The sequence below is a fragment of the Mustela erminea genome, chromosome 3 (genome assembly GCF_009829155.1).
Source record: "Mustela erminea isolate mMusErm1 chromosome 3, mMusErm1.Pri, whole genome shotgun sequence".
In the NCBI taxonomy this organism is placed as follows: domain Eukaryota; kingdom Metazoa; phylum Chordata; class Mammalia; order Carnivora; family Mustelidae; genus Mustela; species Mustela erminea.
The window spans coordinates 56,110,497-56,124,542 of NC_045616.1; the positions used below are offsets into that span (position 1 = coordinate 56,110,497).

Sequence of the window (14,046 nt, forward strand, 5' to 3'; positions counted from 1 at the left end):
GTTTCTGCTCTGTCTTAAATCTATATCCTTTCCTATTGACATGTAGAAGTGGGATAGCTAATGGCAAACTGGAATGGTGTCTTACTACTTTGCACCACCTGCTGATATATATTCTGGAGCTTGAATTGTATTTTGCAAGATGTGGCATGTGAATTGGACAGATACACTTCCCAGACAAGTCATTTGCAGAGTTCTGTTTGGAATCAGCTCCCTGGTTAAAGAGGGCTTTTTAAGAAATTGGAGATAAATTGTTATAATTTCATAGAGATAACCAAAGCTGGCTTTTTACAGTTACTAGAAACAGAAAAGGGCTTTTTCCTCTTAGCCTGATAAAACATTATTGAAGTTTAGTTTTGTCAATTAGCTTGGATTACATTACGGTTTCTGAAATTTTATAGCAATTTTCACAGGAAAATCATTACTCTTATGCTAGTGGCCATCTTAAAAAAAAATAAAGTATGATTTGATTATCATAATAGTCCATACTTTTTATATCCACGTTTCTCTTAGATTTTAGGAGTGTTTATTCTGTTGACCCAATATTTTAAATTACACCCAGGTCTTATGTTACTAACTTAAGCAGAAATAATTCAGTTTCATAAGACATTCATTAAGGCTTCTATCTGTGATCTCTCATATTTATAGGCATTTTATGTCAGATTTTCTTTGTTTTAGAAAGAAAATCAAAGGGCAACATTGTCTTTGTCTTTATTCAATATATATTGCTCTATTGATGATAAAATCATACAATCAGTGGACGCCTGGGTGGCTCATTCGTTAAGTGTCTGCCTTCGGCTCAGGTCATGATCCCAGGATCCTGGGATCAAGCCTCACATCGGGCTTCCTGTTCAGCAGGACGCCTGCTTCTCCCTCTCCCACTCCCCCTGCTTGTGTTCTCTCTTTTGCTGTCTCTCTCCCTGTCAAATAAATAAATAAAATCTTTAAAGAAATTACACAATCAGCAAATATTGTTGGTTAGCTAAAGGTGTTTCAAGATAGCATGTTTTGGAGGATTAAAAAATGTGTGTGCATTATGACTAGACAATATTGAGACAGATTTCCATTTACTTAATAAAACATGCCAAGCTGAGAATTTCTGTTATGTGGGTGGTGGTTTAGGGATCTTCCTTCAGCAGTAGTGAAGGACAGATAGGGCGGAGGGTGAGAGGTTATGCTCCATGATAAAGTGTGGCAATGGCAATAGTTAACCCTTTGTAAAATGATAGGTCCTTTTGCTATAGTTTGCAGTTATTTTGTAGAAGTCATATTAATGGGGCACCTGGGTGGCTCAGTCATTTAAGTGTCTGACTCTGGATTTCGGCCCAGGTCATGATCTCAGGGATGTGAAATCAAGTCCCGCATTGGGCTCTGTGCTCAGCTGGGAGTCTGCTTGAAATTCCCTCTCGTTCTCGCTCTGCCTTTCCCTTCTCACCCATTCACCCTCGCAAAATAAATAAATAAATCCTTTTTAAAAAGTCAGATTAGTATTTAATAAGATATTTATTTATTAGAAAAAGATGACTTCAACTGTTGTGACACAAATGATGACAAGTGTTTATGGAGGTAATTCATACAATGACTTTCTCAGAATGTTGGTAGACTGCCTAAAGAAAGACTGCCATTGGCAAGCCCAACTCCACACAGAAGTTTTAAATGGATGAAGATCAGCCCCCAAGAAATCTCACTTCTTTCTTTGGTACTCCATTCTATCTTATAGTTCCAGATCCTCCTTGATGTCACGTAAGTAGCCATTTCAGCAGTCTTCCTAGACACTGCTTCAGATTTAAAATGCTCTCTTGATTTTGTGATGAGAGCCAAGTAAAATTAGTTTTAGCTAAGATGTTAATTGTTGATAAATCTGAGTGCTTTGCCAGCCAACTCTTAACAATAAATTAGGGCTCTGGTTTCCTTAACCAACTCCATTGCTGTAAGAAAACAACTAATTGGGGACTGAAGTGGTTTGAATAGTACCTCTCCAAAATTCATGTCTACCAGGAATCTCAGACCTTATTTGAAAGGTGACCTTATTTGAAAATAGGGTATGTATTTGTTTGATAGGGTTGCCATAACAAAATTCCATAGCCTGGTGGCTTAAACAACAGAAATACTTTTCCTCACAGGCCTCCGAGGGCAAGATCAAGGTGTCGGCAGGTTTGGTTCCTTCTGAAGCCTTTCTCCTTAGGTTGTAGACAGTCAAATTCTTGCTTTGTCCTCATATGGCCTTTTTTCCTGTGTGTGCATATCACTGATGTCTCTTTTGTGTGTCCAGATTTCTTCTTCTTAGAAGGAAAGTTGGGTTGAATTAGGGTCCACCCTTAGGACCTCATTTAACCTTAATTACTTGTTTAAAGTCCCTATCTCCAACACAGTCACATCCTGAGACACTGGAGGTTAGGGCTTCACCATGAATTTGGGGGGAATGAAACTCATCACACGGCCTTCACAGATTTAAATAATTGAGGATCTTGAGATTAAATCATCCTGGATTAGAATGAGCCCTAAATCCAATGACTGGTGTCCTTCTAAGGAAAGGAGTGAACAAGCAGAACACAGGGAAAAAGGCATATGAGACTGAAAGCAGATGTTGGAATCAGGCTGCTGTAAGCCAAGGAACTTATGAGTCCCCAAGGCTGAAAGAGAAAAGGACAGATTTTTCCCTTGAGCCTTCAGAGGGATATGGCCATCCTGGCACCTTCTAGCCTACAAAACTTTGAGAGACTTAACTTCTATTGTTTGAGGCCACCCATTTTGTAATAATATGTTAGGTAGGGACTCTAAAGATACTTCACTAGCCACTAATTGTCACAGTGCTTTCCTGTGGACAATTATATATAGAGTCCAGTATTAATTTTTAAGGGGAAACGTTATCTGTAGGTACTTAAAAACAAAAACAAGGGACGCCTGTGTGGCTCACTGGGTTAAGCCCCTGCCTTTGACTCAGGTCATGATCTCGGGGTCCTGGGATTGAGCCCCGCATCGGGCTCTCTGCTCAGCAGGGAGCCTGCTTCCCTCTCTCTGCCTGCCTCTCTGCCTCCGTGTGATCTCTCTGTCTGTCAAATAAATAAATAAATAAATAATCTTAAAAAAAAAAAAAGACCCACTCTGTTTAATCTCATATTTCACTTTCCATAATCTATACAAATATTTTTACATTTAAAGAACAATTTGTTAAATTTGCACATTCTCCTATAAAATGGAACACTTTTATTTTTTTTTAATAGTTTACTCATCTCTCTCTGTATAAAACACCCCTAGGTAATTTTTCTTCTCAAATGGCTGAATTTGCACTTTGAAATGTGTAGTGAGAGGAGGAGGAGGAGGGAAGAGTAGGGAAGGGGATGAAGAGCAGGAGAAATAAGTGTGAAACATGGTTTGGAAGCATCAATCATGTCAACATTCCCAGAATAATTCCTTCTTTTCCAAACTAGTTTTAAAATAGAGCGGCAATGGTTCAAAATGGCAACTGCCAAAATGTTCAAATCTTATTAAATGCAAAAACAACACTATGGTCAGATAACTTTCCTGTGTTTGTAAGACCAGACTTCAAAGTGAATTTTTAGGTCAGAACTCCTCCTGTTTCATTGTGCTGTGAGAGCAGCTAGTGAAACTGGGCTTTTGCGTTTGCTGGATTGGTACTTCCTTATGACCTAATCGAAAATGTGCATTTATTGTTAATATGTAAGTGTCAGTGTTTGGAGAGAATAATTTGTAAAATTGACCGAGTCTGTGTACACATAATCACAAGAGAGGGTTAACCTATTTACTTCCTAATAATCTGGTTACACACTAGAAGGAATTCATGATTTGGGGCATAGTCGCTGAATGTGTGAAAAAGCTAACTATGTAAATTCAATTCTCGACTGTTGGAATTGAGAGAAAGCAGATGCAGAAAAGTCGCCAACCATATAGATCCATTACTTTTGTGAGCAATTAATCTTGTTGACATACTTATATGAGCTTGCATAAAAATGCCTGGAAAGCATGCTGTTGAAACCAGTTGTTCATTAATATTGATCATATACTGTCCCCATTGTGTTAGGAGCTACTTAAAGATTACCTACAAAAGTATTATAGCATTATGGATTTTAAAACTCCCTAAAGCCTTTTGTATCTTAAAAGTCCACTTATGCCTTTATTGTTAAAAGTGGCATGAGAGTACCATGTGCTATTGTCTAATCAGATGATTTGGACTTTCATGAATACTAATCAGAACTGAATCTTGTAATCACCATTCTATACCTGTAATACTAAAAGAAGCAGACTTTTTAAAAGAGACTTTTAAAGTGGAAAGGAATTAAGATTGCCTTTGTTTGTCTTATTTTTTTTTTACTAGCTCTAAGTGGTTTAATAATTCTCATTTGTTTTAAAATTTTGCTCTGCTATAAATTTGTTTTCATAGCTCTGTGTAAGACATACACGGCTTGTACACAGTTTTGAAAACAATTTTATAGCAGAACAAAATTTTAAAATAAATGGTACATATATATATTTACATGTTACAGAATATATATATATATATATATTTTTTTTTTTTACATGTTACTGAGAAGATATGATATGCCCCGAATATATAAAGTTTTGGCAGTAAAAATGAAGAATGTAACCATATTGCAAACATTTGTTAATATGATTTCATGAAGGAAATCCTAAAATTAAGTTTCCAGAAACCAAGAAACCATTATATAAACTATATACATACAGTTTATATATATATACAGAGAGAGAGAGAGAGAGAGAGAGAGAGAATTATAAATGCATATAGTTACACATATATTTTAAAAATATATATATTTATAAATACTGAGCATATTATATTTTCAGTAAAGGATAACCATTAAAATTACCTTTAAAAAGCGAGGTGCATCAACTGGATGACTAAGTATTTTCTTGTGTTGTAAGCTTACTCTTCCAGCTGCTGATAATTTTAATTACATTGAAAGTATTTATCCAAATTACTAGTAGAGTGCTCAGCACATAATAGTTTCCTAATGAATAAATGTATTTAACCCGAAATTAAAACCAAAACCCCAAATTGTTCTATATTGTTCAAGGTCAGGGCCACTGTTTTTCTTATCTTCATAGTGCAAGCAACAATATATACTATAGGCGATGGTTTTTCTTTATCAGTGTGTCAACACCTTTAATAATACTTATTTTCAGTATCAGAATAGATGAGATTATTGGATGGGGGAAAACACAAAAGCAGAAAGGAATTTCCTAAGATCTCTAATTCTCGTATGTTTACCACTTACCTCTTCGAGAAAGAAACCTGGAAACTGTTAATATATATTTTAATTGTCACTATTTAATATCCAACTACAAAAATTTTTGGCTACCACATGGCTTGAAACCTGGGGCTATATTTATTTTAGTATTTTTATGTACTAATTTATATATTCTAATTGTTTCATCTTGCTAAAGCTTTAAGTCAATGTCTTTATTTACACAGGAATTGGTAAATTAAGAGACCAAAACACTGTTGATGAGATAATACAATGTTACATTTTTCTTGACACTACATTTGCCAAAGAATTATGATGCATGTAATCATTATGCACAAGTTTACCTTCTAATCTGTTATTTACTGTTGTAATACTTTACAGATGTAATACCTTGTAGCTTAAGATCTATTAGAGACAAAAAATATTGGAACCCAATTACAAATTTAAAGAACTTGAACCTTGAAAGGTGTAGAAAAGTTACAGAAAGTATCCTAATTAATTATGAGGTGAAAAGCCAAAGATATTGATATCTTATAAACCTCAATTTGAATGGGGTTTAAGCAAAAGAATAAATGGTCATCACTCATTTTTCCATCCCCTTGTTTATTCAGAATGTATCAAGAACTTGCTATGTGCAGACTGTGACTCCTCTCATTGAGAATTTATGGTTTACTGGGGAAAAGGGAGATGTAACCACTCATTTCATCACTCTATCATGAGTACCCCGAAAAAGTACGTACAAAGCATACAATATGAGTTTCATAGTATGATTATTAGGGACAAACAAACAAAACCTCTACATTGGGCATTGTCACTTTCTTTCTTATCCTTATAGCACAAGCAATAGTATATACATACAGAATATGTGATTACAAAATAATATTGGGAAGATATTCTTTTTGACACTTGATTTCAAACATAGCTGAAATGGAGTACTGTTAGTATAGTAGAGTCTATCTATACCCATAATATCTAATACACCCTGGCCCATTTGCTGAAAATACTCTGAAATATTTCAATTTAGGAAGGCTTTGGAGTCCTGCGTTGTTTATATGAACATGCTTAGTGAATTCATGTTGATCCTGTCATCTGCCAAGATTAACATATTAATGTGCAGCTCTTCAACATGGCAGGGAGTGCGGCTTAATGGAAAGTAAAGATTCGTAGTCAGGCGGAGTGTGTTAAAATCTTGTCTTTTCCAGTTAGGCACGTTACTTGCTGTGAGTAAGCCTGTTTTCTTGGCTCTAAAAAAACCAAAGGTATATTCTTACAGAGCATTATAAAGAATACTATGTATACTTCATGTTGCTTAGCATTTAAAGCACTCTAGAAAGGTTAAACCCTTGCTGCATTGGCTTTACCTCATCCTCACCCTTTAAATGAAAATTATAGAATTTCTCAGAATAGGAAAAATAACCATGATTGTGACCTCTGTTAACAGGTAATCTTTTTCTGAAACTCAGATATCCGCCGAGGTCATGATGTTCTTTGGGTTGTAAATAAAATCAGCTCTAGTGCTATAGCTTGTTTTGTTTTGTTTTTTTTTTGTTTTTGTTTTTTTTTTGGGAATCCCAGAGGCTGCACCAAGATTGCTGGACAGACTTCACCTATGCCCTCAGGATATATCCAGAGTGTCTTGGACTTTAAATGCCCCTGTCAGCTCTGTCTTCAGAATCCTGCAGCCACTGGATTCTTGAATCCCTTGGGCTTCACGTGCTATAGTGTGTCTTCCTTTCTGCCAGTATGAGTCAGATGAATGGCATAGTCCTTTCCTCTTGATTTCCCCAAACACCACACACAGGTCTGTGTGCCTGGTAGACTTGAGTGTGGATCTGGATGCCCTAGCAGACGGTTCATATAGCAGCTGTGCTAACAAATTAAACCTGAATTTTAGAGATCATGGTTTCTTGCTAGCTACTTTTCTTCACCTATTACTACTTCCCAACATAGTGCTTGACCCGCCTCTGTCCGTCAAGTCCACTTCCAGTTCTGTTTTGGGTGTCTTCTCTTATGGGTGTTCTCCATCCGTTCCTAACTTCTCCCCTTTAGTATGCAGAACCACTAGCTCATCTTCAGCTTTGAGCCAAGTTCTACTTTTCCTCGGTGGAGTGGGCTTGAGTACATGGAGTCATCTATCAGGCTCATATTCACCCTTTGTTCTGCAAAGTCACATTCATAGACTACCTTCCTTGGAATGGTGGCTTTAACTGTACCTAAGATCTGGCAGAGGCCTTACTGTTTCAGTCTTTTGTGTTGTTCTTGTTTTAAATCCCTCCTTCACAGCTTTGTAGGAGGAAGAGAGCATAGAAAAGATTTATTTCCTGTCTGATATAAATTAAATCACTCTCTTGAGGGGGAAAGAATAGCTTAATCATTTTTGGGTTTAATAACTTTTTTCCTCCTTAATACAAATCCTCAAACCCACTTTTTCTTATATTGGGTGTATGGTTTTATTTTGTTTTGTTTTGTTTTAGTTTGAGAAATCTCTGAATTCTTATTAGGCTTTGTTTCCTCATCTGCAGAATTGAAAGATTGGATTAGGTGATCTCCAAGGCTCCTTGTTTGTTTAAAATTACATAATTCTTTCAGTATAATTGCATATATGTATTTTTTTCTCTAGCAGTTATATACATGGCTATCACTTATCAGTTACTAAAAAACCTGTCATGATTTTTCTTATATTTTTTCTTTTTCTTTTTTTAAAAATTTTCTTGTTTTGAAGTGAACTGATGAATGGAAACTCTAATATCACTCTTATTTCATTTTCCCTACCCCAGCTTTCCAGTCTCTAAAAAAATGTAGGTTTTGGAATCATAGACTGTTAATTTGAGACCTAAATGCATCCCTTGTAGATGTTCATTTGAGAAACATTATTTAAGATATTTGTCCTTTCCTTTTTCTTTTTTTTAATTTAAAAGCTAATAGTAATGACAATAACCTCATAGAGTTGTGAGAAATAAATGAGATTATTTATGTGAAAAGAATTTGTAAATTGCAAGGCACCATCAAATATGAATTAATTTGGAGGAGGGAAGAAATAGAAACTGAGAAAGAAAAGGATAGATGAGTTCTGTGGCATGCTTTGCATCTTTTAGTAGTGGAAGAAACCTGATTTAAGTTGCCACAAAACTGATCATTGGTGTTGCATCTTCTTCCTTTCTTAAACATTGGCTGTGTACCATCTTTAAGGCAGGTGTTCATTAGTTTAAGTAACATATACTGCACAACACAAAACTGCCTACTTAAATCAATATATTGTTTTTAATTGATATGAAGGTATCTGGAGGAAAATCACAGGTACACTAATTTCTTTTCACTTTTTGAAAGTTAAATCCTATCAATAATGTTCAGACACAATAGCGTTGCCACATTGTTTTCTATTTCATGCATATTCTTATTAGATTCTACAGCTGTTATATTTCATGAAATTTTAAACTGGAAGAAACTGAGTTTCAAAGATAGTTGCTGGAGAAAGGAATCAAATTTTAAAGTCTTGACTCAATGCAAGACAATGTTGTCCAACTCCTAAGTGCTTCCTGTCATTAACATTCTGTCACACTGTTCAAAATGATGATGGTCAATTGCCTCTGTCTCCGTAAGCCTTTAAATGGCTTTGACCGATGCTTAAGGAGTCCTTCACCTTTATACTCTTCGAGCAGCCTTGCCTCGGGGAGCTCTCACCTAGTTGCTTCAAGTTGTTACTGTTCTTGTGCCCAGCCCTATCTCTGCCCCCCTACTCTCTGCTAAAACCACTTGCTCCTTTTCTTGACTAATTTTCCTCCAGGACTTAGGCATTCACCTTTTCATGCATAATGAGACTTTAATTACTCTTCTTTCTTTTCTAATATGCACATCTTAACTTTCCCTTCAGTGGCTTTTCTTTCACTCATAAATGTCTCTTTGGTTAAACAAAATGAAAAAGACAATATTAGAGAATACTTTATATTTTTCCTTGGTCTTCCTTCACCTTCCTTCAACTTCTCTCTTCCCTTCCTCCCAATGTCCAGTCTGGATTCTGACCCGAGTCAATTAGCATCATTCAAAGAAGTCAACTGTAAGCCACCTGTAAGAATGTTAAGAATTAGAGATGCAAGAGATTATTGGGGGAGTAGAAGCAAGAGAAGGTAGGATGAGCCTTCAGACTGTGACATAAACGTGTCACCTCCAAAAAAAGAAAAGGAAGGAAGGAAGATGGTGTAGAAAGAGCTTTACTCTTTCTATAGTTAGATAGGACTAGCCCAGGTCTACCCCCACATAGTGCTAACAGCTGGTTTTCTCCAAAGGAGATCAGACACCACACTTCTATTGGCTGTCACAGGTACTGCGCTCTGGTGAGGTTACACTTTCTCAAAGCTTAAAATGACTATGAGCCTGGGGTGTCTGGATGGCTCAGTTGGCTAAGCTGCCAACTCTTATGTTCAGCTCAGGTCATGAGCTCAGGGTCGTGGGATCAAGTCCTGTGTCAGGCTCTTCCCTGAGCAGGAGTCAGCTTGGGATTCTCTCTCCCTCTCCCCTTTCCCCCTGTTTTCCCCCATATTTGTAACTTGATGAGCTACTTCTTATAGACTGGCAAAAATCATGATTCACAGAAGTATGCCCCACTACAAATCCATAAATAACCAATAAAAGTATTGCAAGAAGGTATCCACTTCCCTTGGACTGCGTGGTTACAGTCATTTGCAAGTTTATGCTGTTTTCACCAGTAGCTTTATAAAAGCTCTTCAGTGTTCATCACTCCAGAAATTGCTCTTTCAGTATTACTTTTGAAACATGCAGAAGATATTTTACAATGCGGAGAACTTAATACCAGTATTTTACTCAGTGCTAATATTTCTTCTTTGACTGCTTAATGTGCATCATACACTGTTCGGGTGTTTTATATTTGGGAATTCTTTTCATCTGTGTATCATCACCCTTTGAGATAGATTCCTTTAATACTGACATTTGACAGAAGGTGAGATTGAGGCACAGAGAGGTGAAATAAATCCTCCAAGACCACACAGCTAAAAAGTCAGGAAGCCACACTTCAATCCCAGCCTGTTAATCTCAGAGCCCCACCCAACGGCTCCATTTCCTATGCCGCTAATATCCAGAACACTTTTCTCTATAAAATTGTTAATTGCAAAAGGTTGGCCCAGTATCTCCTTTCAAGCGTATGCATAATGCAGCAATTTTTCTTCTGTCTTTCAGGTCCCTGCATCCCTAATCCGTGCCATAATGGAGGAACCTGTGAAATAAGTGAAGCGTACCGAGGGGACACATTCATAGGTTACGTCTGTAAATGTCCTCGAGGATTTAATGGGATTCACTGTCAGCACAGTAAGTCATCCATAGTCATTGTGCTTTTATTAGTATTGATTGCGAAATATACAAGTCATTATCATTCTTGTTGGTCATAGACTGATAGAAGCTTTCCCGCAGCAAAGAACCCTGAGACTTGGCTAATGCTGCTTCTCTCCCACTGAATGTATCACATCTCCCACTGAGGACTCCTGAACTATGTTTCACTCCACCCAGTGGTGTATGGGGCTAGTAGTTTTGTGCTCTTTTTCATTATTCTCCAGCCACACTTGCAAAATCTTGCCTTTTACTTTAAACTGATGTCTGCCTCTTTCTTTCATACTTTTCCTGCAGCTATACTCTTCAGGCTTCCCAGATATTATTCTGTTGATGAGGCTCAGAGATATAAAAGAAAAGAAAACTGTCTACCCGGCCCTGTCTATGAGCCAGTTCCCTCCTTCTTACACAATGGCATTTTTAGTGTGAAAATCTTTGAAAGTTCAACAGATATGTTACCTGCATTTCTCTCTTTTATCTCCATTCTTATTTACCCTGGGAAGTTAAACGAAATAGGTCTGCCTGTGATGCTGTCTTCTTAGAAGTATGGCTCAACATAAATGCCAAGCAAGTGGTGAGGGTCCTTAATGGCTGAAGGGGGTGCAGCAGGGAGGCCACTGTGGACAGTGTGCTATCAGGGCGGGCTGTCACTTAGGAGCCGAGTCTTTTTTCTTTTTTAATATATTTTTTCAATATTTTAATAAACATATAATCTATTATTAGCCCCAGGTGTACAGGTCTGTGAATCGCCAGGTTTACACACTTCACAGCACTCACCATAGCATGTACCCTCCCCAATGTCCATAACCCCACCCTCCTCTCCCTACCCCCCTACCCCTGGCCCCCCTCAGTTTGTTTTGTGACATTAAGAGTCTCTTATGGTTTGTCTCCCTCCCGACCCCATCTTGTTTCATTTATTCTTTTCTTACCCCCCAAACCCCCCATATTGCATCTGCACTTCCTCATATCAGGGAGATCATATGATAGTTGTCTTTCTCCAATTGACTTATTTCGCTAAGCATGATACACTCTAGTTCCATCCACGTCGTCATAAATGGCAAGATTTCATTTCTTTTGATGGCTCATAGTATTCCATTATATATATATATATATACTGCCTCTTCTTGATCCATTCATCTGTTGATGGACATCTAGGTTTTTTCCATAACTTGGCTATTGTGGATATTGCTGCTATAAACATTCGGGTGCACGTGCCCCTTCGGATTACTACGTTTGTATCTTTAGGGTAAATACCCAGCAGTGCGATTGCTGGGTCATAGGGTAGCTCTATTTTCAACTTTTTGAGGAATGGGAGCCAAGTCTTGAAGGCAGGAGAGGATTCTGATCAGGAGGAGAAGAACAGAGGAATAGCACATGGTAGGAAGAATGAGGAGTGGATATATGAGCTCTAAATACTGGAGGGATGGTGAAGACCGTGGTGTTAGGGATGAGTAAGCTGAAGCTCGTTGTATCAGCCAGAGCCAGATTTCCAACCACCAGCCAAAAACACAGAGTACCTCCTGGCTCTGAGATGATAGGAGCATAATGTACTTTTCTGGAGACTTGCTATAGCTGGGAATTTGTAAAATTTCCACAGAAGGCTGTTATAGTACAGTGGCATTTGTGCTCCTTACAACAGACGCCTAAACTGCTTGTAATTATCTCTAAGAGCTCCGATCACCCACAAGGAACTGAGAGCTACTCATTTTTCTCAGACAGGGCCAGAATCAAGGCTGACTCTCCCTTATTGTGGTGTCCTTGCTTGGCTTTCACACGCAGACAGCTCAGGACATCCCCAAAGAGATAGGCATGGGAGCCCAAAATCTTGGCTGCCTTGACATTCACTTAATCCTATGAAGATAATATTTCTAACCTTACGTATTTATAAATCTTTGTAATACGGTGTCAGAGTAGTGCCCAGAGGAAGACAGTCTGGCCACCCAGCTAAGCACCTTAATTTGGAGCCACTTGCATCCAATACTATATGTACCTTTACAGAGGAGTCCCCCTTCTAAATGAGAGCAGAATTTTCATAGTGGGATGTTGTCCAAAGTTCTGAAGCAGGAATTTTTCCCAAGGTCCCATTATCCTAACTTTTTCTTGCCTATGTGGCCGGGCTCTAGGAGGGAGAGAGTTAAGGGTATACACAGGTTCATACCGTTAGAAATCCTTAGGACAGTATTTAGACAGCATGTGTAGACACTAGTATCACTTAAATATTTCCTATTGACTAGCTCTGTACAATCCTAACTACTGCTGTTGTCAGTGTGAAGTTAGGGCTAGTCCTTAAACCAGAGGTCGAGAAACTCCAAATCTAAGTTCCAACTAATAATATCTGTACAATCGCACAATATTATTTTCACATCTCTCAGCCTTGTTTTCTTTATATTGTGAAGAAACATTTAGTTTCTATTATCTTTAATAGTTTAGACATCCCACTGAAGACATTTAGTTACCATTTGATTATTCTAGTATAAGGGCGTTTGCTCTGGCCAAGGTCCTGGGGAGGTGTCTGTCCGCCTCTTACTGCCACACGAGGTTAGCTATGAATGCTTTCAAGAGAACCGTCAGGTTTAAAGAAATAGAACAAACCATTCTTGGCCACCCTCTCCATGGTGGAACATCCAAGTCTTTTCTCTCATACCTTACACCATATTCAAATAAGCTCATTAATTCACGTAATTTTGTTGAATTTCAAGGCTTATTTTGAAGCACAAAATAATTCTCTCCCTTATTGCACCTGGTTCCCCACAGGGCTTTAAATCCATGTTAGGAATTGCCCTGGGAAGCCTGAGGCTGAGAGATTCAATGCAGAACTGGGATTTTGTGTTCTCAGCAAGCTAGTCCCTATTCTCTGAAGTGGATCATTATCAGAAACAGAGAATGGAGGGAAAAGGACTGGGTTTAAAATCAGAGACCTGGATTTAGACCTGACCTTTACAGTTATTGGTTAAATGACCTTGAGCCAGTTGTTTGACCTTTCTGCGATTAAAGACATACAAATTGAGGAATTGAACTAGAGATGGATGGTCTTTGGTTCATACAAGCTAGGAGAGTATTATAGCTAAATGGGTAACTTGCGCACTGTACAAAGTTATCAAGCCATTCTCTCTATGGATGAAATTGAAAAGAATTATATATTGGAAAACAGATTTAGAAGTTCTGGGAGCCCCGAAAGCTTTTTTAGGTAGGAGAAACAAAAAAGCAGCTCGCTCGCTCTCTTTTTTAAACAGCTCTTTAATCCCTTGTAAGAACTGCTAGGTATTTGGGTTAATTTTTTCACAGTGGTAATATTCTCATGGCCCAAATGTGCTCGAGAATCTTGCTGCTCAAAGTGAGAGGTCATACATCAACCTTGGCTGGAAACTTGTTAGAAATGTATTTTATGAGGACTACCTCACATCAGCTAAATCAGAACTAGCTTTTGTTTTTGTTTTTTTTTTTAAATGATCCTCAGTAGACTCCCACACACATATTGAAGTTTGAG

At 37.8% G+C, this 14,046-nt stretch overlaps 1 protein-coding gene across 2 annotated transcripts in view; it reads left to right on the top strand.

Moving 5' to 3' along the window:
* The window catches only part of EDIL3 (EGF like repeats and discoidin domains 3), a 413,532-nt gene that overhangs the window by 178,085 nt on the left and 221,401 nt on the right, over positions 1 to 14,046 (top strand). For both annotated transcript variants that reach the window (XM_032335811.1, XM_032335809.1), the window contains one exon: positions 10,413 to 10,541. In XM_032335811.1, coding sequence (XP_032191702.1) covers positions 10,413 to 10,541 — 129 coding nt within the window. The remainder of the gene's footprint in view (positions 1 to 10,412; positions 10,542 to 14,046) is intronic.